General features: G+C 41.2%; 1 protein-coding gene across 3 annotated transcripts in view; it reads right to left on the minus strand.

Annotated features, from left to right (window-relative positions):
- Vmp1 (vacuole membrane protein 1) overlaps positions 1-27,356 on the minus strand; it is a 98,779-nt gene that overhangs the window by 17,240 nt on the left and 54,183 nt on the right. For all 3 annotated transcript variants that reach the window (NM_138839.2, XM_087569652.1, XM_087569651.1), the window contains 3 exon segments: positions 411-472; positions 5,862-5,978; positions 9,892-9,972. In NM_138839.2, coding sequence (NP_620194.1) covers positions 411-472; positions 5,862-5,978; positions 9,892-9,972 — 260 coding nt within the window.

Here is a 27,356-nt window from a genome sequence, read left to right on the forward strand (position 1 = left end):
ACAAATTTTGAGGATATTTTAATATACCACTGCACAACCTTTAACAAAATGCTAAAACATCATGTACAGTCTATACCTAACTTACATGCAGCTGTGCAGTTAAAGCTATGCTGAACTATAACGACACACATACGCCTTTCCTACAAACAGGGTTCACATACTTTAACCCCAAGGCTCTTTACAATCAAGAATTATGTGAACTGATACATTTAGTTTCCAAAGAAATGGAAAAAGTCAGCTTTATTTTCCCATTGAGTTGGATAAAAATGTCTTTTTAATAACAATAGGGCAAACTCTTTTTTCCTCAAAGACAGCTGTTTTAGATTTTTTTTTATCCCAATGTATTCTTCCATACACACTTATTCAATTCAAAACACAGTATTAATATTAGTCTTTAAGGAATTACTTACCCAATGAAAGCCACCATCTGCTCCACGATGTGTTTGCTGAAAGTTACTATAACAAAGATTTTCTGTAAAGAAAACACCAGTTAAAATAATCAATCATTTAAAAGACTACATGTAAATTCCAAAGTATAACTGTCTAAAAGAAGGTGATGTACTGCCCTTAACTATAATTTTAATTTATATATATATTTTTAAATAAGAGACCATTTAATTCAAATGGTAGCTGATATTTTAAAGATGCTTTTCCTTAAGCACAGCTGTAGTCTTTTACTAGGATACAGGACTGTCTCAGAGAACCCGTGAGTCATGAAACCTGAGCCTGGGAGGGAACAGTGGAGAAATCGCTCTATCTTAAGAGTTCTATACAAAGCAGAAGCCATGGGTTCCCACATAGCTCCCACCATGGACTCAAAGCTGATGATATCCTAACAGGAGCCTGGCTTAAATGTACTTCAGAGATTTTAGGAAGACAGCCAGCCTATCTTTTTAGGAAGGTTTTACAGCAACACTATCAAAGTTCCCAGAACCTGAACAAGCCTGATCTCTCAGGCTTAAGGCTAAACGATCTATACCAGACTTTTCAAGTTTTTAGTTTGCTGAGAATGAAGCTCTCCCTCTATTAATTAAAGATATGGATACCTGCCACTGAAACAGAAAAAAGAGGACTAGTTGTGGTGGTGCGTGCCTTTAGTCCCAGCATTCGGGAGGCAGAGGCAGGAGGATCTCTTGTGAGTTTGAGGCCAGGCTGGTCTACAGAGTGAGTTCCAGGACAGCCAGCACTACACAGAGAGACCCTGTCTTGACAAAGCCAAAACCAAATCAAACAAACAAAAACCCCAGATACCTTTAGGGCCAAATGGCAAATATTCTCAGCTTCATTCAACACATGTGAGCACGAAGGACTCATGGATAACATGAGGGCTTTCAGGAAACACCAAGCTGAGAACACTTATTAAATCTTGATTTTTCTACAAATGGTCACTCTCACACACAGACACACACATGCACACTCCCACCCCTGCCTTCAAATGACACTAGTTAGAAGAGGAGGAGGAGGGAGCCACGCTGACATGGAAGCACGGGGAAGGAGGCCATGCTTGCTGTGGGACTGACTAGGGACTCAACAGTTTCCACTCAACGTTAGCTTATAAGGATGCATGACAATTCTGAATAAGGCTGGATTCCTGGAGTTCCTCCAAGTTCCTGACAAGTTCTTTAGCACTCTGTTGTTTGTTCAATAATTACATTAGCCAATGTAACCAAAGGGGAGGTGGGACTAAAACAAAGGACAGCGGCCTTCCTTCTTACCCACTCACTACAACCATGAGGCACTGAGCAGGCAAGGAGGCTCAATGGAGAGCTATAAACAAAGAACACGCCAGGGTTCTAGGAATGGTAGAAGGACATCACAGTCTAACAAGACAGCTATTAAAGCAGATGTAGGGGGAAGCAATAATATAGAGGTCCCACCATGAACCAGTTATTTGGAGCCATAAATCTTTCAATAATCAACAGAAATAATGGTTGTGACTTCCAGTGATTTCAACACCATAAGCTTCCCCTGCCATCATTGCCTAACAATGCAAAATCAGCCAGTGCCCAATAATTGCACAACTTCATTGCTTGAGAAACAAAACAAAATTTCCTTTTTATATGTAACAGCTTAAAAATTCACTGGGCTGGGTAGGACATAAAATGTATCAGCCATTTAAGGACCCATGCCTCAGTTTTGAGAGCTGTAAGTCTGAGTGGGGATTTTACCAGATAAGCCCGAGGCACAAACCACTCATGTGCACACAAGAAACATGGGAGCCAGATGGTGGAACATACCATTAATCCCAGCACTCAGGAGGGAGAGGCAGCTGGAACTCTGAGTTCAAGGCCAGCCTGGACTACAGAGAGAGCTCCAGTACAGCCAAGGATACAGAGAGAGCATGTCCCCCTAACCGCAAAAAAAAACAAAAAACAAAAAACCCCCCCAAAACAGAAAACAAATCCAAAAAAAACCTAAAAGCCCAACAACAATAAACCCACCAAACCAAACAACAACAAACACACGGGAAAAGGCTGTGTAAGGTAAAGGGTCTGAGCAGAGGAAGTAATGAATGGTGCCCAGGTCAGCACAGATCAGGTGCTCAAGTGCCTTAACAGCCAAAACCAACCAAGGAACGAAGCTTTCTGACCCTTAAGCCTCACAATCTAATGTGTGTGTGTGTGTGTGTGTGTGTGTGTGTGTGTGTGTGTGTGTGTGTGTGTGTGTGTGTATACACGAGCACACTTTCATGGGGATGCAGACAGGCAAAAACAACAGTCATGGTAAGTGAGTAGGATGCACACAGACAGACAATGGCGTTACTTCTCTTCCGTATTTGAGAACAAGATAAGAACCCTCTCCTAGGCAGAGAAGTTGAATCTACCTAGTGAGCAGGAAAGTTTGGATCCAACACAGTAGATGTACTGGTGGAATTTTCAAGGAAGATTAACAGACAGCAAGCCATTAATAAAAATAACTTATTGGAAAGCTGTCTAAAGTTAAGCTGAGGAAAAACAGCATGAAAGAAAAGCAAACGAGGAGATGGGTTTCAGTAGAGAACAGAAGAATTTGTGTGTGGGTGTTTCTCTGGACTCTCAAACTGACCAAAATGTTTATATTACTCATTAATACTGCCTACTCAGGGAACGAGAAAGGCTTGTTCTAAGCTACATCTGGATGCACATCAAGTGACATGCCTTAATAAGGCAAGTTACTATGTACAATGGAACCCAGTAAACATATCCCACAGTCAGGAAAAGAATCCAGACCCATGCTGGGGAAAGACAAATGGGTTTTCTTTCTTTTTTCTCTACATAGTAGGTAGAGGAGCAACTTTAACCTCAGAGCCTGCTTGGAATTCCAGGTCCCAAGGCAAGCTTTTTTCCTTCTAAACGCTAGGTTTCTCCACAAAATCTGCACAGTTCCCTCACACCCGTCATTGGTCCTGATAACCAGCAGGCAATAAAATGTTTATTTTCCTTAGTTGACCTGGGTTCAAATTCCACCTGTCAGCATTCTTACAGATTATTACCACTTAAGTATGGCTACTGTCCTGAGACCACTTCCGTTATACCAGAACACTACTGAGTTTAAAGCATGAGGTGCAATATGAATTGAGCCAGGCAGTGGTAGTGAATGCTTTTAATCCTAGCACTTAATAGGTAGAGGCAGGCAGATAGAGTCCTGAGTTTGAGGCCAGCCTGGTCTGCAGAGTAAGTTCCAGGACAGCCAAGGCTACACAGAGAAACAAAACAAACCAGAATTGGTATATCTTAGCAGAAAATCTATTCAGGATGTATTATCAATGTTGACCACTTTTCCGAAATGAAAGGTATGACAAGCCACGCATAAATAGCTACAGATAAGGTGCTTAGGATTCAAATTTACAATCATTTTCTTTTTTTTTTTTTCTATTCTTTTTTTTTTTTTTCGGAGCTGGGGACCGAACCCAGGGCCTTGAGCTTGCTAGGCAAGCGCTCTACCACTGAGCCAAATCCCCAACCCCTACAATAATTTTCTTTCTGGGTGTGGCCCCTGGTAGGTCTACCATGCTTTAGGTGGAAGCCATCTATCTATGAGTACATTTGTAGCACAAATTAGATTAGATGGATTCAAAATTAAAACAGGTATGGAAGGTGGTAAGCGAGGGTGAGTAAAATGAAGATATATTATACAAAATAAGCCAGAAACAGGCAATAAAAATTATAAAAATAGAATAAGTTACTATATTCAAGAAGTATAAAACAAGACATACAGATTTACAGATTATGGGGCTGAGACGTGGCTTAGTAGTTAACAGCACTTGTTGCTCTTGAAGAGAAATGGGCTTTGGCACCAAAGGGACAGCTTCTCCACCTCAGTGGCACAAGGCATGCATGTACACTTCATGCAGGTGACGCATTCAAACACATGAAGCACAGCATATGTACAGATTACAGTAACTGTTACAATAGGAATTAAAATCACCGAGTACTTAGGTAGTAACTCAAAAAGCCATGTCAGTTGGTTTTGTTTCTTGAGAAAGGGTTTCTCTGTGTAGCCCTGGCTGTCCTGGAACTCATTCTGTAGACCAGGCTGGCCTCAAACTCAGAGATCCCCTGGCTGCTGCCTCCTGAATGCTGGGACTAAAGTCCTGCGCCGCCATTCATGGTGCTGACCTAAATACTTAATACAAGTGGGAAAAAATAAATTCCTCAAAGGAAGAAAAAGACATCACTGATGGTTAAGTAATTATTTTAACAGCAGAAAACAGATTGAATAAAACTTCTCAAAGGCAGGTTCCTGTTACCCATCACCCCATACACATACCCCTTTTAAAGACAGGGTCTCTATGTAGTCATGGCTGGCCTGGAACTAGATATTAGAGTAGGCTGGCCATGAGATCACAGGGAGTGCTGGGATTAAAGGCATGCACATCCCCCCTCCTTTAAAAGAGGTATTTAGCTGTGTACAGCTGTTTTGTCTGCATGTATGTACATGAACTATGTGCAGTCAGCACGTAGAGGCCAGAAGAGGATGTCAGATCCCCTGGGATTAGAGCTCCACATGGTTCTGAGCAGCCATGTGGGTGCTGTGAACTGAACCAGGGGCCTCTGGAAGAGCAGCCAGTGCTCTTTACCGCTGAGTCATCTCTCCAGCCCCTCACCATCACTGAGGATAGACTTTTATTTTTAGAGACATTAGTTCATTGTTTTTAACTTTCTTTTTTAGTAAATGCGTATTTGCTGTGAAACGTGAAACACACTGACTAAAAAAATCTTTTTAGGGTTGGGGATTTAGCTCAGCAGTAGAGTACTTGCCTATAAAGCGCAAGGCCCTGGGTTCGATCTCCAGCGCCGGAAAAAAAAATCTTTTTAAAATTTTTTTATAAGTGAGAATTGCCCTTAGATGGAATAATTCACAGTTCAAGGCACAGGCACTTCTCTGTCACTTAGGTTCTTAGTGTCTTTATTTGTGGGTGTATCTTAAAGATGTTAAGCATGGCTCTGAGGCTAGCAGTCTCACTTCTCTAACCACATAACCCATATTTCCTCACAGCTTCAACTACCCTTCTCTTGCCCGCAAACATCTGCCTGGCTTTCGGGAAAGGATATTGGTGACAAGTGAGGAAGTACAATGCAGTGTGAAAGAGAGCACAAATCAATGACGGGTGACCCTCCTTCAGATGGCGGTCAGTAGGAAAGTACGGCTTTTGACTGTGTACATGAAAATGATGTACATTTTCTTACACAAGTACACTACTTGTTTTTTTTTAATAAAGCAAGAAGGAAGAGGAAAGAAGAAAAACAAACAGCAGAATTTACGTACTTCTAAATCTGCGTTCTCTCATTATTAAACTGACTGAAGGAGGAACCAATCAAGAGCCATGGCCCGATCAAGGTCCTTTCAAGGTCATTAGGCAGTGACTCAGCTATAATTACCTGGATATGCATTTTAATGATTGCTTTTCCAATCAGGGTTGCACCAAAGAAGGTCCAAAAAGGTACAAGGAAGTGTCCACATGTTATTCCAGCCAGGTCGAACAGGGGATTTGGAATCTATCAAGAGAAGGAAAAAAAAGAGACTTCTATGAATAATTCACAGAAAATGTTTTAAAAACCCATTGGTGTGTGGTACCCTGCTTTAATCATCACTTTCTATGACACGAGATAAAGGTCTCTGACCAGTATATGACATTGTTCAGAAGACTAGAGGGGAGTTCCAATAGTTCCTAAGCTGGATCTCATTCTTGGTAGAGTGACATTCCATAGGATCACAGAAAACTAAGATGTACCTCATACAAATAGTTCTTAACACATGAGGAATGGCTAGAACCTTGAATATCCTTTTGGTAGATTTCTGAGCATTTGATGGCTGTTTTCTTTGGTAAAGTGTGAATGGATTGTTCAACACAAGTGTACGGAAGTGCCCATATCTTCAGTAACTACACACACTGGTGGGTGCTTTCAACATTTAAACCTACCACATGCCTGCAGCTGGAGCTTTTGGGAGCTAAAGGCAGGCAGGAGTTCAAGGTTACTCTTGGCCACAAAGTGGATTCAGGACAGAGTAGGTTGTATCTTATATTTAAGGAAGTCTAAGACTCTGGAACCACGTGGCATATTTTAAAAAGATTCAGGGTGGAGATATGAAAGCACACCGATTCAGATGTTTTGAATACTCTGTCCTAGACAAAGAAGTGATTCACAATAAATACCTTTCCAAACATTGCCACATTAAAACAATTTCATGTAAAAATGTGAAGAAACCACAACTGCTTTTGAGCACTTCATTTATCTTTCTCCCACAGAGATACTCTGCCCTCGTGACTGTTGGCGGAGCCATTTGTATGCCAATTCATTTATATAATTTTATTTCTGAACTCTGAAAGAAAAGCCCAGTTGTTTAAAAAAATATTTGCCACATATAGTCTTCTAAGAACACTGTCATGACTGAGAACTCAAGCGTTCTCTGCTGTGACTCTTGGACTCTGTAGCCAGACTCTTCCTGTAACTGTACAGAGTACAGAGGCCACATCTTACCTTTTCTTTTCTTTTTTATGCTCACAAGTCTATAAAATATGATTTTCTTTTCTTTCTTTTTGTTTTTTTTGAACAGGGTTTTTCTGGGTAGCCCGGCTGTGCTAAAACTCACTCTGTAGATCAGACTGGCTTTGAGCTCAGGAGACTGACTGCCTCGAGAGCACTGAGATTAAAGACGATCACCACCACTGCTAGCTATTGTTTATCTATTTATTTTTTGTATGTGAGTACACTGTGGTAGTAATCTTCAGAACAGGCCATCTGACCCATCGCAGATGGCTCTGAGCCACCATGTGGTTGCTAGGAGCAGCACTCAGGAGCTCTGAGAGAGCAGCCTCTCCAACCCAGCTCTTGTTTATTCCCACGCTTCAACCACAGTAGGTGGAAATGGTTTAAAATGAAAATTAGAATAGACACACCATCTAACTTGTCAAGCTGCTAGGAATTTCACTCTGGTTGGATACTCTTGGAGAAGGATAGTCAAGCCATTAGGAGACATGACTACTGTTGGCTGTTTTTCCTGAAGTTATAACTAGATAAGCCAAGAGGACAATTAAAATTAAAGCTATTTGATTCTGGGGCTGGAAGATGGCTCAGAGGTTGCTCTTCCAGAGGGATTCAATTCCCACACACGTGGTGGTTAACAATCATCTGTCACTGAAGTCTTAGTGGATCCAATGCCCTCTTCTTGCCCCTGCAGACATCAGTTACAGACATGCATACAGGCAAAACACCCATGTACGATAAAATAATATCACAAACAAACGAAAAACTCTACAGGATTGCTTTAAAATTTCCTCTCAACTAGAATTTTATCTTAGTTTAAATGTTGACACCACGATAATTAATAAGTACCCTTTAACTTTCATTAAAAACATCTTAGAAAAAATTCATAGCTAGCCAAACTCATCTTTCGATTTAACTTAACTCTAACTGTACGTGACCAGTATAAGGGATGCATAGTGGACGGTGAGCTTGTAATGACCATGAGTAAAGATTTCCTGCTTTGAGAAATTAAAGGCATCTCACTTTCCCCAGGTACATGCTATATGATATTTATTATACATATTCTGTAGAAAAGGATGGCAGACAGAGTAAGACATTTCCCCCATGGAAAAGATCGGAACCCAGGCAACTGGCCTTAGATTAAGAACAGTATCATCTAATAGGTGCCTCAGTTTATCCATAGTACTTTTCCTCTCCTTCCCTCCCTCCCTCCCTCCCTCCCTCCCTCCCTCCCTCCCTCCCTCTGTCTCTCTCTGTCACACACACACACACACACACACACACAAACACACACACCAGGATTTCTCTGTGTAGTTCTGGCTTTCCTGGAACTCACCCTGTAGACAAGGTTGGCCTTAAACTCACAGAGATTTGCCTGCCTCTATCTACCAAATTCAGGGATTAAAGGCATGGTTGCCACACTGGGTTTTTAACACAGCATTTCAACTGTCTGTAATTTCTGGCTTCTAGATCTTTGAGAGAGAAAACACCTCTCACTTTCCCCTTCTTGGGGTTTGCTGCTGTTGCCTTGTTTTGATTCTGATTGCGACAGTCTTTCCATGGAGCTTTGGCTGTTTTGCAACTCACCGTGTAGACCAGCCTGGCCTCAAACTCAAGTCAGAATGGTCTTGAAATTTACAGCTATCCTCCTGCCTCAGACCCCCAGTGCTGAGATTGCAGGTATGTGCTCTCACTACTTGTTTCTCATTTACTCCTATGATGCAGTAGCTGATAAAAGGCTGATAAATCACAGTAAAACAAAGAGCATTTATGTGAGTGTTCTTGCAAAAATGTTTGCTGTGTGTGTTTACATGCGCACATGCATGTGAATGTCAGAGGAAAGCTTTAGGCATCTTCTCCCTTTCCTTGGATCGCTGGGACTGATCTCAGGTCTGCATGCTCAGGCTACCAGTGCCTTTACTTGCTGAGAGCACATACAGGGCCTCCTCGAAGCCTCATACCTGCTGTGACACCAGGGACAACCCTGCACTTCTGATCCCCTTTCGCCCACGCTCAGGGTTGGGCTGAGGCTGTGTGACACACGGTTTTCACAAATATCCTTACAAATCCTATCAGCCTTGTGAGGGAGCTTCCTTGGGCCACTTTATATCTGTTGTCACTACTGTCATAGAGGCTGAGCTGGGAGTTAAACTGGGAAAACATCTAATACTTGCAGGATCAACAACAGTAATTCAGGAATGACATCTTGGTTTAAGTGAGTGTGCACCTTTGTGTGTACCAGGATCCGTCTGTCTTCATCTCCCATCCTGCCATCACTGATATTACAGGTGTATGCCATTACTCAGGCGTCTTACGGGAATTCTGAGAGAATGCAAACTGAAGTCCTCATGCTTCCGAGGCTCGCCCAAACCTAACCAGGAGCTAAGACGTCTTAAGTCAAGTTTTAGACAAATCTTCCTATTAACACTTGACACTCTGGAAAAAGACTTCCTAATTCATTTCATTATTAATTCTTCTTAGGGATGATGGATTTTATTTCTTCGTTGTTTCAAGCCTTGAAAATTGAAGCCACTCTAGTTTACAAAGCGAGTCCAGGACAGCCAGGACTTATTACACAGAGAAACCTGTATCGAAAAACCAAAGCCAACCAACCACAAATCAAAAAAACCCAAAGAAACAAACAAACAAACAAACAAACAAACAAAAAAAAAGGGGGTGGGGGGTTAGAAGATTGACTTACAGGACAATTCAGTTTCCAGCACCCACATCTAACCTTTGCAGACATAAATGTGGTACACATACATTCATACATACATACATACATTCATACATACATACATACAATCATACATACATACATACATACATACAAGAACACAAGCCATTAATATGCATAACAAATTGATCAAAGTATATTCATAGCACTTAGTGAAATTTATAACTTTAAATATAGTCCACTTACAGAAGCACAGGCCAAAATTCCAAAAAATCCAACTTTCTGTACTAGTTTTTGAACTGCCAGTTTAGCTCGTGATGCAAAGTCCTGTAACACAAAGATTTTGAAATATTAATAAAAAGTACAAAGAAAAACTTGTATTTTTAAAATTTTCCATTCATTTGTTTATTTGTGAGTGCGCGCACACACACACACACACACACACACACACACACACTCTCACACGCACGCACAGTTGGTTCTCTCCTTCCACTGTGCAGGTCCTGGGAATTGAACTCAGGTCATTAGGCTTGGAGACAAGAATCTTTACTCAAAGAGGCATCTTGTTGCTCCCAAAAGACAACTCTCTATGATAGCTTATTGTATTATATATCTTACAATCTGATACCAATCGATTCTTATTTGTTTGTTTCTTATTTTGCTTTGTATGCAGGCTGGCCTTGAACTCATGATCCTTCTATCTTTCTTCCTGGGTGCTAGGAGTAAATGTATGTAACACCACCCCTGACTCATACTGATCCACACCGAGTAGCAGGTTGTTTGTGGGAAAACATTCAAGTCTTCAAAAAGTATCACATCCTTAAAGTCTTCCCATATTTAAGAATGAATTGCTGTAGGGTTGGGGATTTAGCTCAGTGGTAGAGTGCTTGCTTAGCAAGCACAAGGCCCTGGGTTCGGTCCCCAGCTCTGAAAAAAAAAAGAAAAGAAAATGAATTGCTGTATCTTTGGGGTTCTCTCTGGATGCTCTAGAGAAGACAGAATATGGTGACCCGTGTGTTAAATCACTGTGTGAAACTGTGGTTTATCCTATCTTTTTAGACCAACATATTAGCTTCCACATACCAGTGACAATTAGTGGTATTTGTCTTCCTGACCTTGAATTTTTGTTGTTTTTGGAGATGGGGGTTTCTCTGTGTAGCCCTGGCTGTCCTGGAACTCAGAGATCTGCCTGTCTCTGCCTCCCAAGCACTGGGGTTAAAGGCCTGGCCACTATGCCTGGATGGAAGCTTTATTTTTTACAAATAGTGAGAGTGAGTCTATTGTCATTATCATTTATCAATATAGACATCTCCCTCCATCTATCATGATGACGACGGCTAGTAAGGTCTACCTCTCTATCTATCTCCCCAGTATTAACCATATGGTCATAAGGTGCCATGCCTTGCTCTTAGGTGATGATTATCAACACTTGGGTCCTCACTGTGCTACCTCCCCGGCACACCAATAAAAACTTAAGTTGAAGTAGTCTTAAGGATTGAATTCATGGCCTCCATGAACTCTAACTGAAATATCCCAGATCTAAACATTTAATAGAACATCATTCTTTTATTGCCCTACATATTCTATATTACAAATGTAATCCTGCTATCATAGCTGCCATTCAGGTTAAAAGTCATGCATTTATTTGAGACAGGGTTTCACTGTATAACCCTGGGTCCCAGCCTGGAACTCCCTGCCTCTGCCTCCTCAGTGCTAAGTTAAAGGCGTGAGGCACTACGCCTCGTGTGTTGCTTTGTTTTTATTGTTGTTGTAAGTACATACTGATTTTTAAATGTATTTACTTTATGTGAATTTGTAGCATGTATGCCTGCAGAGGCCAGAGGTGACACCAGTTTCCCTGTAAGCAGAGTTAGAGATGACCCATTATGTGTGTCTAGGAACCAAATCTGGGTCCTCCACAAGAACCAGAGCCATCTCTCTAGCCCTCAGTACATTTTATTAATTTTTATAATTTGTATAATTTTTTTAAAAATAAATTTTCAATAAGATGAGAGTGCCAAAATATTCCATTGCGTAAGTTATGCAGTTGAGTTTCCTCCACTTTAGGGAATTATAGGGGTCAGTCAGCACGCCTGGAGTGCAATGTCTTGGTCACCGTGTCTCCCCTAGTTGGTAACTTGTTTGTTTGTTTCTGTGTGTAGCCCTGGCTGTCCTGGAACTCATTCTGGAGACCAGGCTGGCCTCGAACTTACTCTGCCTGAGTACAGAGATTAAAGGTGTGTGCCACCACTGCCCAGTGGTACAAGTATTTGGGTAATTTGAGCTATTTTCATGTTGATTTTAAAGTAATACTGTCCATGAATTATAATACTTGTATTTTAACTTGCCTTTAAAATATCCAGTAGAATTTTATTCTCTTTATATATTATTGGGCAATTCACAGTAAAAAACTAGAAATGTCATCTAACATCACCAGAAAAAAAACTCAGTTCCTAAAGTTTAAAAGAAATATTTTCAACAAAAGTTACTGTCTTTTACTTCAAGTACAATGAATAAGCCATGTGAAAATATGTAGCAATAATATTTTTAAATAAAAACAGAAAAAGATTACCAAGAAATTTGTTATGTTAGGCATTCAATTCTCTAGTTATATATAAAAGAAAATTAGCATTTCATTTTCATAATCTTATAGCATTTGTGGGAACAATGTTGAGAGTCCAATTTGATTACTTTTTCAATTGTCATTTGCCATTTTATAAAAAAACCATCTGTTCCACGAAAAATAAATTCCTTTTTATAGTTTCATTTCTCTGTATTCACATTTCACAACCCTTATCTATTTCACAATTTAAGTGCCTGAGAGGACGTGTTCATTCTCTACCTCTCCTTAAATAAATGACATAATTCACAATCAGTACCATTTTCTGTTTCTCTCAGTTATAAACCCAATATCTGGAAAGCCCCATTTCCTAACCCCACCCTGACTAGGCACCCCTCCAGCTCGCACTTGGGAAACTGCTGAAGACATGAGCAACATATTCTCCAGCACTGAAGAGAGCAGAGGAGAAAACAAGCCTCACACCACACTATCCCCACTCACTGCTGCTTTGTATTGCCTGTAAAAAGGGATTTAAGATTTCCAGACAAGAGAACTGCAGGAATGATGGTAAACAGAAAAATGCTAATCTCTGACTGTAACATTTTAAGTATAAATCTATTAAATAATATTTATCTCCAAGCAGTAATAGTATACCATTTTCTATCTTATGGAAAGACCTCTTTATTTATTGAATTGGTTTTGGTTTTTTGGAACTTGCTTTGTACACCAGACTGGCTTGAACTTACAGAGATCCACCTGCCTCTGACCTAGAAGGATGGATTACAAGTGTGCGTTATCATGCCCAGCTGGGAAAAAAAAAAAAAAAAAAAAAAAAAAACCACCACCACCACCAACAAAAAAACCTCTTCAAAAGAATCATTTAAATGAATATAATAATCCTGGGGGGGGGGGGATACTGTACTGTCTTGGTATCTTATGGAAGTTTAAGTAACCTGTCTCTTCTTTTAACTGACTTTTTAAAAAAATATTTATTTTATGTGAGTACACCATAGCTGTCTTCAGACACAGCAGAAGAGGGCATCAGATCTCATTACAGATGGTTGTGAGCCACCATGTGGTTGCTGGGAATTGAACTCAGGACCCCTGGAAGAATAGTCGGAGCTCTTAACCTCTGAGCCATCTCTCCAGCCCCCCTTTTAAAAAATGTGCATTCTGCCAGACAGGTTTCTGGTGCCCATGAAGGCTAGAAGGTGATTGGATCCTGTTAAACAGAAGTCACAAATGATGGGTGCTAGGAATTGAACTGGGTGCCAAGCAAGAGCAGCAAATGGTTTTAATCGCTGAGCTATCTTTCCAACCCCTAACCTGTCTTCTTTGTTTGTTTGTTTGTTTGTTTTTAAAGATTTCTTTATTTAATTACTTGTAGGTGTTTGTTTGTTTGTTTGTTTGTTTGTTTTTAGACTGGCTGTCCTCAAACTCACAGAGATTTGCCTGCCTCTACCTCCTGAGTGCTGGGATTAAAGACATGTACACCACCACCACTGCCAGGCCTTAAAGACTTATTTCTATTATTATTTTAACACTTTATTGAGTCTTTATGAATTTCACATTATGTACACCAAGCCCATTCATCCTCCTGTCCCTTCATATCTGTCCTCTGCCTTTACAACCTCCCCACCAAAAGAAAATATATTTGTCGTGGAGTGTACCACGTGATATCACACAGTATACCCTTTTATCTTTTATCTAACATCTTTACTTGGAAATATCTGTTGCAATGAGTCATTGGTCTGGTTTGAGGGCCCTGGCTTCTGCTACACTATCAATACTGTAACCTTACCAGCATATCTCACAGGTATCCTATTGTTGCCCTGTGTGACAGAGATCCTGAAGCTTTGGACCTGCGAGACCAGCCTTTTCATGTGCTCCAGCAGACCAGAGAGTGCAGATGTTGGGGTGGCCAACTGGAAGCTCTGGATCTGGGCCTGGTTGGTAGCTGAGTTGGTCAGCCCTCCAGTTCTCTTGTACCCACACCACCAGAGCCAACTCTGCTCTCATGACCTCAGAGGCTAGCTCACCTTCCTGCCACAAATGGCAAGAGGCAATGGGGTGCAGGGAGGGGGGGTCTCTCCCCAGCCCAAGCCACTCACAGTCTGTGCTGCAGGCAGGAGCTGGGCCAGCTCAGCACAGTGACTCAGCTGGTGGTTCAGATACCTGCATGGCCTTTGCTGGTAACATGGGCCAGGGACATCAACACAGCTTTGGCTGTCCCAGAACTCAAACATGGCTCCTGGCAGCATTATGGGCCCAGATGTCCCTATGGTCTCAGGTGGCAGGCAGCACAGGCCACTCAGAACAGCATGGCACCAAGAGACAGCATATGATGTCTGATGGCAGCCCAGACCACAGACATGGACACAGAACCCAGCTATAGCAGGACCACTGACCGAGACAAGGCCTTTAGCAGCAGCCTGGGCCACAACCTCACCCTGGCCTCCTCATATCTACCTGTTCCTCAATGACACTGAGTCCCACCTTTCTCCACAGTGTCCTAACAAACTCCTTTGGCTTCATGTTTTCTTCCACTTCCCCACCACATACCCCACCGTTCCCAGCTTTCCACCACACATCTGCCTGTCAGAGCAGCGCTCGCAGCAGGTGATTGGGTCTCTTTCTTTTGGCCTCCTGAGGCCAGAGCACCTTGGGCTGGTGCTTGAGCATCCTTCGTCTCCATTTTTACTTATTAGTTATGTGTATGTGTGTGTTTCTGCTTGTGAATATGTGCAAGTGACAGGCCAGAGGTGTTAGATTGCCTGGAGCTAAAGTTATGAGCCACCTGATGAGGGTGCTGGGGGCTGAATTTGGGTCCTCTGGGAGGGAAGCAAATGATCCTGCTGAGCCTTTTCTAAAGCCCCTACCTGCCAGCCAAACCGATTGTACGCTCAAACTCATTCTGATCTAATAGCATTCTTGACTTTGGTACTGAAGTAGCTTCAAGGTCAATATTAGAAACTTCAGAGTAGGTTTGGTGATGCAAGCCTTAGTCCCAGCGCTAGGGAGACAGAGGCGCACGCATGCACACGTGTGTACGTGTACACACACACACACACACACACACACACACACACACACACACACACGGGATGAAAAACTGAATGTAACTAGGATCTGAACAATCCAGATTTTGTTCTTATTCATTATATTTTCTAGTGTGATTTCATTAAACTAATAAACTAAATTTCATTGTGAAATTTAGTCACAATGGCATCTTTTTATTAAAAAAAAAACCTAAAAAATTTTTTTAAACATGGGTGTTTTAACTGGATGCCACATGTATGCCAGAACAGGGTATCAGATTCCCTGGTATTGTAGTTAACTAAAGGCTGTGAGCTGTCATGTAGGTGTTAGGAATCTGAACCCAGGTTCTCTGGAACAACAACTAGTGCTTTTAAATAACCACTTGAGCTATCTCTCCAGCCCCTGATATTCTCTCCTTAAGGAATAGAAAAAAATTGTAAGATTACACATATGATGCACTGTGTGCTATGGGTTGATGCAGTCTGTGTGGCAGAATGTGGAGAAAAGCAACCTTTGAAAGGTAATCAGCGCATAGAGACACTGCCTTGTGGATGAAATGATCATAAAAGGGCAGCTGTACTGGCCCCACTCATGTCTTTCTTTCCCTCCCTCCCTCCCTCCCTCCCTCCCTCCCTCTCTCCCTCCCTTCCTTCCTTTATTTGTGTAGCCTTGGCTGTTCTGGAACTGGCTCTGTAGACCAGGCTGCTCTTGAATTAAGAGATCTGCCTGCCTCTGCCTCCCCAGTGCTGGGATTAAAGGCATGGACCATCACCTCCAGGTACTCTTTTAAAATTTTTTTTGAAATTAAAATATAATTACATCTTTCCTACCTCTAATCCTTCCTATGTATCTTCCTTTGCTGTCTCTCAAATTTATGGCCTTCTTTTTCTTTGTTGTGCATACATACTCTTAGTTATATTCCTAAATATGTAACTACAACCTGCTGCCCCATAGAGCATTACTTTTGTGTAGACAGCTGCAGAGCCAACCACTTGGGTCTTCCTTCTCTTTCACCAGGTCACACTCTAACATATTGTCATGCAACAAGAGGCCTTCATAGGCTATGACCAGCATGTATGAACATCCAGCACACAGAACTACACAAGCTAAATAAAGTTTTACGATGTATACTTTACTCTGTTTCTGTTACTCTGCTATAGCCGGAAACAACAGGCTACAATACTATTTCTACAGACATTTATTTCAATTACACATATGTTAGGCACTGGAATGTAAAATACAATCCATTTTGGTATTATGGGCTATAGCAAAAGTTGTACCTAAACCAGGATCAGTGATCAAACTTTAACTTAGCATAAAGCGCGTTTCATGGCATTTCACCCAAATTATACCTTCAAATATTAAATAGAAATTGATGTTTTCCCCCCTGAAAATAAAACACATGAGGCCTGTGAGATTGCTCAGTGGATAAAGAGAAATGTGGCCAAGAGACAATCTACATTTGATTCCCAAGAACCCAAATGATGGAAGGAGAAACCAACTTGTACAAGTCGTCCTCTGATCTGTACATGGAACTGTATGCATCTTCCCTGCTAGTAAGTGCATTCACACATAAATACATAAGCATGTGAAATCATGTGACGGCATATATGGCAGCATACACTGTAATCCTGGTATTGTGAGGCTTTGAAAGCAAAAAATGAAAAAAAATCTGTAATTTACAACGAAGAACAAACATTTCAAGTGCTAAAATAGGAAGCTATTAATCACGATCAGGCTTCTGTGGATTTCATGGGATACAGATGCAAACTGTCACCAAATTTACTTCTGTAAAGGAAGAGGCAGTTCAAATGTTTCCCAAACTTAAGTACAGGGGCTGAGGAGAGCAGTGTTGATGCTGGGCAAGCATCAAGAAAAGTCAGCAAGGCCATGCAGACTTATAACCTAACCCTAGTGCTGTGAGAGACAGTGGACACTGAGAGCTGTTCACCAGTGTCCAGATTCTCAGAGAGAGAGAGAGAGAGAGAGAGAGAGAGAGACAGACAGACAGACAGACAGACAGACAGACAGAGCTAGAGAGAGGTGTATGTGCGCCGGCACTATGCACCTACACACACACATGTGTATGCTGCATATATACTTTTTGATTCTTAAGGCAGGGTCTCTCTGTAGCTCTGGCTGTCCTGAATCGTTTTACTCAGACCGGGCGACCCTCAACAATCGCAGAGATCTGCTTGCTTCTGCCTCCTGAGTGCTGAGAGTAAAACTGCGTGATACCAGGCTTGGCTCACACAACATTTCTTTTTAAAACTGAGACAGAGCAATACACTATACAAATTTAAAATATATATTTTGATGGATTTTATAAAAACAAAAGTGTTAATTGCCTCTGAGATGAAACACAGAACATTACTCTAAGAAGTGAGTCCTTTTACCAGAACAGTCACCCTCCTGAATGTTGAGAGCGACAGTTTCAGCTTCCCCTGCTCTTGAGCTTAGTAAGGACCGTAACTGCTCTGTCCTCTTGCAGGTCTGGCATCATTAGCTCTACATCACAATAGTGTTTCTTCCATGCCATTAGTGTGGAGTAACCAAACCGCTAAAGCGACATGCGCTATCTATTGTATGATTGTACCACAATCTGTTTTAATGTTGGGATAACACTAAGGCTATTGTCAGTTTGAGATAATTATAATTAATACACGGTGGTGGCACACTTCTTTAATCCCAGCATTTGGGAAGCAGAGGCAGCTGGACCTCTGTGAGTTCAAGGACAGCTTGGTCTACAGGGTAAGATCCATGATGGCCAGGGCTACCCTGTCTCAAAAAGACAAACCAAACCAAACTCACAGAGATGTGTTTGCCTCTGTCTCGTAATGCTGAGAGTGAAGACGTGTGCCGTCACACCCGGCACTGCTCAGCTGGCAAGGGTTATAATGTAGGCCCGAGAGATGGCTCAGGTTAAGAGAACTTGCTCTCCTTCCGAAGACCAGATCTCAGTTCTGTGAACCAATGTTAAACAGCTCACAACCTCCTGTAACTTCAGCTCCAGGGGATCTAAGACCTTCTATTGACATCCATGACACTTGCACACATATGTGAATACACATACTCAAACATACATTAATAAAAATAAAACAAATTCTTTTAAAAAGTGGGGCTGAGGATGACGGTTGAATTTATAAAGCACTTGCTGCATACGATTTTTTTTTTTATAGTTTTTTTTTTCTTTTCTTTTTTTTTTTTGGAGCTGGGGACCGAACCCAGGGCCTTCACTGAGCTAAATCCCCAACCCACGATTTTTTAAGATTTGTATCTAAGAATTTTATTATGGGTTGAAAAAAAAAGATTAAAAATATTTTATTTGTTGTTTTTTCAAGACAGGATTTTGCTGTGTAGCTCTGCTGCCCTGGAACTCTCTCTGTGGACCAGGTTGGCCTCAGACTCACAGAGATCCACACAAGTGCTAGGATTGAAGGTATATACTACCATGCCCTGCTAAATTACATTTTTTAAAGTCACACCTTAAAGAGGCAGTTCTCTTCACCATGTGGGTCCCAGAGATTGGACTCAGGTCACCAGGCTTTGCAGTAAGCACCTGTACCTGCTGATCCAGCTCACCAGCCCTAAAGGAATTTGACTGTTATTTTGTTATATAAATAAGTTAGTATAAGTACTCATGTTCAAATTGGAGTTAAGGAGAAGTCCAGACACACGTACACACATTCCAAGGCTGGTGTGGTAGGGTATGATTGTTTCTTGGCTTCCCACAGGCTAAGGCAAGAGGACTGCAAGTACAGGACCACCCCGGACTTCACAGGGAAAGAAACCCGCTTCAAAAGCAGCCAAAGCAACATGTACCAACCAATCCTCTACGGCAACACCCAACAGTAACAGCCAGTCAGTGGGGATAGAGCTCATACTGTTCAGATGAGCTTAAATTAAACACTTAGACATGGAAACCAAGTTATGAAGCAGTCAGAGACAGAGAATGTAGCCTGACACAGAATGAGGATACCGAGCCTGTAGTCTAAGCTCTAATCCCAGCACACAAGGCAGAAGCTAGTGGGACTGCGGGAAACTGCAGCAGAAGGACTAGTGTGTGATGCCAGCAGGAAGCTACAGTGTAAGTGAGGATATAAGCAGGACCAAGTCTCAAAACAAACAAAAACCACAGGGCAGGTAAAAGTAATGAAACCCATTATTTTATGCAATTAATAATATGTTAACTAAAACACACATAAAAATTACCAAAGACATGGGGATAGGACAAAGAAACTTTAAGTATAGACAAATACTTCCTAATGATGAAGATCTATTTTGAGAAATGTCCAATTGGGCAATTCCAACATTACATAATACAAACACCACAAAGTGGGTTTATTTGATGACACCAGGTGATATATTCTTATAGGGCAACTATTATATACAAGGTCAGTCACAGATGGAAATGCCATCATGTGGCATGTGGCTGTAATTGCTGTGTGTGTGTGTGTGTGTGTACATGCTTAGGACTAAGTAAAGAGTTCCTCTGGTGCTAAGAACATGCCCTGCCACTAAGTTGCACTGTCTAGTTCAACAGCCCATTGTCCTGCCTGTAGTGCTAAAGATTAAATGTGGCCTACACAAAGTGCTTCATTTTAAAATCAGGACAGTTGTGTTTTTAAATACCAAGATGCAAAATAGGAAAAATGGAAAGAAAACTAATAAAAGACATTCCTATGATGCCTAGCAAAACTAAACAAAACAAAGTAAAAAAAAAAAACCTTCCAGATCTCTCACAACAATTATCACATACTCTGGCTGACTGAAAATCAACACAGCTTTGCCATAGAAACAGGCGTTAATAGTTATCCCACCATCCTACTATTCAATTCTGACTCTGAGCCACAATTGCCATGAGTGCTTAGCAATTAGAGCACGGAGGGGCTTGCATTTATTAACAGTATGGTACTGATGTAAAAATCCTTCATCAAAACCACAGAGCCATATGTAGTCTGATAGTCCAAGTTCAATGGAAGGGAACTTTCTAGAGGCACTTTACAAAAGGTGTTTGAAATCTAAAACCTGCAAAGAACCCATCTGTAAGTCAGTTAACAAGGGTAACACAATGCTTACCCACTGCTCACTTCTGTTCATACAGGAAGCAGGTGTGGAGAAGAAAAGAACGAAGCAAACACAAGATAAAACCATCTACTCCAATTTCTAGAGCAAACTAAGAAGAAAGCCTTAAATATTACTTACTGTGTTTTCTTACTGACTGGGTTGTATTAACCTCTTATTTGAAAACCAGACGGTTCCAATTAGAATTGCTTCATCATTAAACAGAATTTAAAACAAATTAAATTTCACAGAAGACTTTTCCTCATGTATTGTTGACTCTTTAAACATAACAACAGGTATTATTAAAATTAAATGTTAACTGAAAAAAATTAAATTGATCTTGTGAGTTAAGGAGTATGGCAGAAAAAAATTATTAGGAGATTGGATTTAGATGTTTTTATTCTATTTTTTAAATAGGGAAGAGTGTGTGTGTGTGTGTGTGTGTGTGTTTGTGTGTCTGTGTGTGTCTGTGTGTGTGTGTAAGAGTACTTCCTGTTCTTCCAGAGGACCAGAGTTCAGTTCCCAGCACCCATGTTGGGCTTGTAACTCCAACTCCAAAACTCTCTCTAGCCATCTCCAGCACTTTAGCCCATGTGTGTACACACATATGCATAAATAAGTAAGTCTGATTGAAGATGACAAGGTTAAATTCAGAAGTGAGCATGGAAGTCAGGCATGGTGGTAGCAAATGCTTGGCATCCTGGCAGAGGGCTAAATGATCCAAGTTTCAGAAACAAAGCAAGGGCTAGTGAGGGTCACTCGGTGTGAAAGTGTAAATGTGCTTGTTGTACAACCCTCATAGCCTGGGCTCAGTATCAGAATCCCTCTGTGGACTGAGATGTCCTCTCACTGCCACACACACACACACACACAAACACACACACACACAAACACACACACACACACACACACACACACACAGAGAGACGCAAACACGAAACCAAAACAACACATAAACTAGCACACAGAAAAGCAACGGACTCAGGAGTATACCAGGAGCAGACAGCCTTCCCAGTGGCTATGCATTCTGCAGCTTGCATCAAGTCACTACTAACTTTCCTGGTCGGCCAGAGAACCAAGAAAGAGTCAAATCCGGGAATGGGAGCGGCCAAAAAACAATTTAGTATTAAGATCAAATGACAACTACTGAACATTAATTTTTTAAAATTTTGTTTTGTGGAAATGGATGCTTTGCCTGCATGCATGTCTGAGAGTCACATATGCACCAGGTGCCTCTGTTGGATCTCCCTGGAACTGGAGTTACAGACAGCTGTGACCTGACATGTGGGTCGCTTTGTAACAGCAGCAAGTGCTCTTAATCACTGAGCCATCTCTCTGTGCCCCCACTAGACATTTTAGGGGTGTGTGTGTGTGTGTGTGTGTGTTTCATTTTCTTCTTTTCCTTCCTTCCTCCCTCCCTCCCTCCCTCCCTTCCTTCCTTCCTTCCTTCCTTTGGTACTCAAATTTAACTGTCCCAAAGGCTGAGATATTCCATAACAGAATCTCATTTAAAGACCACTTAGGGAAGCAACGGCGCATATGTTAAGAACACTGGCTGCTCTCCCTCTGGCAGAAGATCGAGGCTCAATTTTCAGCACCTGCTTGGTAGTGCACAACCATCATGACTGTGGTTCAGGGTTCCAACAACTTCTGACCTCTTCATGAACAAGGTACACATACATGCATGCAGGCAAACACTCAAACTTAAAATAAAAATAAAGATTTTTAAAAAACAACAACAAAATCCTAAATGTCACTGTGTGTGGTTGGTAGGATCTGAAAGGCGATCTACAGACAAGGCTTCTAATGATAATGAGCCTTGAATGAGCATCTAAAGTTTAACTCAAGGCTAATAAGCAAGAGATCCTGAAAGGAGGAAGCTTTTCCCAGGATGAACAACCCTAACCATAGTAGCTGCTGCAAAGCTTAATGCACACCCTCTAGAGTCCACGTTGACAAATTCTTTAACAAGCCCTGTGGTTACAGGGAAGCTGGTTTCACTCTGACTCACGCCTGCTCAAACAGTTTACTGGAAATGAAGGGGAGGGGGAATTTTCAGAGAAGTCATGTGATGACCAGACAAACCACAACCAGCAAAGGGTTCAACAGAGTCAAAAACAGGTCCCAGCAACAAATGACATTAAGAACATATGAAAATGACCCCTGTTTAGTTTCAGATCATCTATACTATACCATGAGCTCTTTCGTAAAATCTTTGTATGAAAAAGAACAGATACTTCATAGGTGGAAAACCCCGCAGGCACCAACACGATGTATACAATTGCTAATGCTCACAGGGAAGTGTGCTCAACAAACAGAACACAAATGGAAAGCTGAAGCACTCTGGTCGAGTGTCTCCGTAACCGTTATCAAGTGCTCTCCCATAATCTCCAAACTCAATGATGAAACAAATGCTCTACCACTATCAACACAAAGTCCAAAGAATCCTTCACTCACACCTTGTTCTTTGAAAGGAAAAATGTCTTTCATAGTCTAAAAAGAAAAGGCACAGGTCATGAGTGTTGGTCAAAACAAGTGATAAGCTTAGGTTTTAAGATTGCTTTTTGCCACCCCCCCCCACTAATGCAAATAAATAGAAGTTTCTGAAAGAATAAGAATCTTATCAAGTAAAAAAATTCTTTTAGTCTTAAATTTAATACAAACTAGTAAGGGAAAAATACTACAAAATATGCTTAATATAGGCATTTAGTTTTAATACATAGATTAAGTGCAAATATTGGTTAATTTAAATACTGTTAGCTTAAAGAGAACATTCTCTTGAAATAAGACAAATCAAAGGCCTAAACTAGTCTTTCAAGAGATGTCTGCTCTAAGTGGTTTAAGTCTGGGCTCAGGGCACAGGTATCTAATCCCAGCTGCTTGGCAGCTCAGTCAGGAAGCCAGCAGCGACAACTGGGCTGAGACACTGCCTCAGAACAAACCAAACCCACGATGAAGCACAAGGACTGGGAATGTAGTCTGGTGGTAAAAATGTACCTAGTCCAGGGCAGGGAGAGGTAAAGACAAGCAAACTAGAACAAATATGGAGAAACAAAATGCATTCTACTAAAAGGTGAAGTTAGACTCTTGCATTTCTGACTCTGATAGCAAGAATACAAGACAACACAGCAGAATACCAAAACAAATTTTACAAAGTCACCAATCCAGCTCTAAAAACATGCATATGGCAAATCATCCAGACAGATGGTATTAGGCAATCTAACAGATAGCAATCTTATCCAAAACATATTCTTCCAAGTAAATATGGACAGCATTCCTATTCTATTGTGTCAGTTACACAAAACAACAGGCTTAGACCCCCATTCTATTTCCTCTGTAGTGCCCAACAAAATACTCTTTGAACATAAGAAAATGAACTTTCTTCATGAAAATGCTTCAGACTCCACCTTGCACAGGATAGGCAACCACTCTACCACTGAGGACAACTCTCACTCTCTAATTTCCCACTGTCTTTAGTTATACAGCTTAGAGAATCAACGAATTACTGTAAGAATCTCCATGTGTCCTCCAAGTTAGGGATGGGGTGGGATGGTGAGTAAAACTAGGACCCTGGGGCGTGCTTAAGCCTACTATCATTAAGCCACAAAAGTTGTTTTATTCAATGGGGATTAAAACTTCCAGGGGCTGGAGACATGGTTGGCTTAGTGGTAAAGAGCAAGCACTTGCTGCTCTTCCAGGGGACCTGGCTTGACTCCCAGAACTCTCATGGTGGCTCACAACCAGCCATAACTCTAGTTCTAGGGGATCCAAAGTCCTCTTCTACCTCCTGATGGCATCAGCATGCAAATGGTACACAAATACATATTAAATAAAAAACTAAATATAAAAGTATTTGGGGAAGAAAGGCTCCAGCCCTAGCCAGGCATGGTAGTACTGTCAAGGCTTGGGAGGTTAAGGCAGAAGGACTCTGAGTCCAAGGCCAACCCACAGTGAAACACTAAGCCCCACGGTGGTTCTGGCCTCTAATCCTAGCATTTCTAGGGCAAAGGCAGAGGGATCTCTGTGAGTTCAAAGCCAGCTCAGTTTACATAGTGAGTGCCAGGTCTACACAATAAGATCCTGTCTCAAACAAACAAACAAACAAACAAACAAACACCCACCGCCACCAACAACAAAAATTCCAATTAACTCTCCTACCAATCCCATGAACACCAAAAAAGCCCCAGTACAGGAAGTTGATAGGTAAGACTGAGCAAGATGAACAGATACTGTCATATCCTTGCAAGTAGAGATATGAGAAGAGCTACCTCACATGGCTGGAAAGGGGGGTGAGTTAATTTACTTCATCAGAGCAGCGGAAATGTTTTTACAAGTTTAATAAATCATCAGGGTTTATTTACTAAGAACAGCAAGTTCTGGACTGGAAAACTCCAGAGTTCTTTGTTTTAAAAGGATTTAACATGTGTTAAACAGGTATTCTATCTAATTGAAACCATCAGTGTTGAGTTGGGAGTGCAGCTCAATGGTAGGATTTCGCAGCATGTGTGAAGACCAAGGTTCCATCCAAAGCATCAAACACAGGCAAATAAACAACAACAAAAACAAAAACAAAATCAATGTAACACATAAAAACTGTTAAAGAGCCACAGACTGGATTTCACACTACATACAACTTGAGAAAAAGTCAAATATTTCTGAATAGTCAAGTTACTTTTTCTTTTGAAAAAGGGACTGACAATGCCCAGGCTGTCTCAAACTTCATGTATCCGAAGATGAATTTCTTTCTTTTTTTTTTTTTTTTTCCAGAGCTGGGGACTGAACCCAGGGCCTTGCGCTTCCTAGGCAAGCGCTCTACCACTGAGCTAAATCCCCAACCCCTGCTTCTACCATTTCTATTATGGGTTTACGGGAGTCTTGGGTCAGCATTAGGCAAGCACTCTACCAGTGGTGTTCCACCCTTGAGTAGCAGAATTCCATGAGCAGGGTACTGTTCAGTAAAGTATTTTCCTTCACAGTGAAAAAAATAGGGTGAAATAAGGTGAGAAAAAATAGGGTGAAAATCAGTAAAGAGCAAGCCACCTGAGGATTGTAGAGATGGCTCGGTAGGTAAGAGCACTGGTCGTCCTTCCAGAGGTCCTGAGTTCAACTCCCAGCAACCACACGGTGGCTCACAATCATATATAATGAAATCTGATCCCTCTTCTGGTGTGCACGGAAACAGAGCACTCATATACATAAAATAGATAAATGAATACATAGTTTAAAATAATCCACTAGAAATGTTAAGTAGGTTTTGAGACATGTTTGAATTAGTCATTCAGAAACAAAGGGGCAGGGAGATGGTGACGAAGCTGTGGAAGTGAAATCCGCTTCTGTTGTGACCGGAGTCGGGAGGCCAGGGAGAAATATGAAATATTAGTGGCTGAAATATTTGTCTTTATTTTTCATTTTTTTGCCTGCATATATTTCTATTTTAAAAATTCTATTTATTTAACTATGTATGAGTGTTTTGCCTACATGTTTGTATGTGCGCCATCTGTGTGTCTGGTAAGTGAAGGTGTTGGAGCTCCAGGAACTAGATGGAGTTACATATGGTTGTGAGCCGCACTATGGGTGCTGGGGATTGAACCAGAGTCCTCCTGAAAGAGCAATCTTAACCACTGAGCCATTTCTCCAGTTCACCTGTCTTTCCGTGCACCACTTGTGCCAGATCCCTTGGAGACCAGAAGCAGGTATTGGATGCTCTGGAGCTGGAATTATAGGCTGTTATGAACTACTTTGTAGGTGCTAGAAATTTCAGCTAGTGCTCTTAACCATGGAGTAATCCCTCTAGCCTTCATTTTAAAAAATACATTAATTCATCTTAGACAGTGTGTCACTCTGAATCACAGGTAGGCCTCAGTTTACACAGCTGGGTTACAGGTATGTGATTACACCTAGTGTGGGGGGTGGGAATGGGTTGGGGGAAGTTCTGCTTACATGCATATCTGTGTACCACTCGCATCTGGTGTCAGAGGAGGCCAGGTGACGAGGGAGTCAGATCTCCAGGAACCAGAGTTAGAGATGGTTGTTAGCAGTCATGTGAGTATTGGGAATGGATATCAGATCATCTGGAAGAAGCTAGTGCTCTTAACTGCTGAGCTATCTCTCTAGCACCACCTAGTTATATTTTTATTTCCTTGGTACTGGGGAACGAACCCAAAGATTGGTCAGATTTTAACTTGAGGCAACAATGAGGATAACAATAAAGTTTACAGACGGGGACTAGAGAGATGGTTCAGTGGATAAAAGCACTGGCCAATCCTCCAGAGGACCAGAGTATAATTCCCAGCACCTAGGTGGCACCTCAAAATGTTTTGTAACTTAAGTTCTGGGGGATCTAATGTTGTATTCTGATCTCTCTTGTACCTAGCATCATGTGATACATACACATATACAGAGGCAAAATACCTACATAATAATAATAATAAAAATAAATTACAAAACAGGAACAAAAGATACAAAGATGATCAGAACACCTCTGCCTAGACTTTTTATTTTGACACAGGGGCTAAGACACCTACGTAGGCCTTGAACTCGTGGTCCTTTTGTCTTAACCTCCCTAATATTAGCAGGGTTACTAACCAACTTTAACAGTCTAGCTTAGAAATTAACTTTTCAAAACAGTGGATGTTCAAGGCCATAGGAAGCTACATGTATTCACGCTTATCTCTCACAGATATAGAGAAAGAACAGGATAGAAAGCCAAGAGCAAAAGGAAGCCAGTTCAGTGGAAAAATATTGGCTAATCTCAATACAGTACTCACAAAATAAATGAGATAATTGTAAGAATTGGAATATAAATCAACACTTATCATTATTCTCTCTCTCAAAACAACTATTACATGAAATTTAAACATGAGTCAGAAGCAGAACTGAAGTAAATATGTGTCATGAACACTGAGTATCAATTTCTTAGTAAAATATATGTTCTCTTTAGCCCACTTGGACAGCACACAGCAAAACAACCGGTGCCAAGGTTTTGTGTGTGTTCTTGTGATTTATTTAGACTTCCTGTTGATAAATTTATGCCGCTAAAGTACTTTAC

The sequence above is a fragment of the Rattus norvegicus genome, chromosome 10 (genome assembly GCF_021556685.1).
Source record: "Rattus norvegicus strain SHRSP/BbbUtx chromosome 10, alternate assembly SHRSP_T2T, whole genome shotgun sequence".
NCBI lineage: Eukaryota > Metazoa > Chordata > Mammalia > Rodentia > Muridae > Rattus > Rattus norvegicus.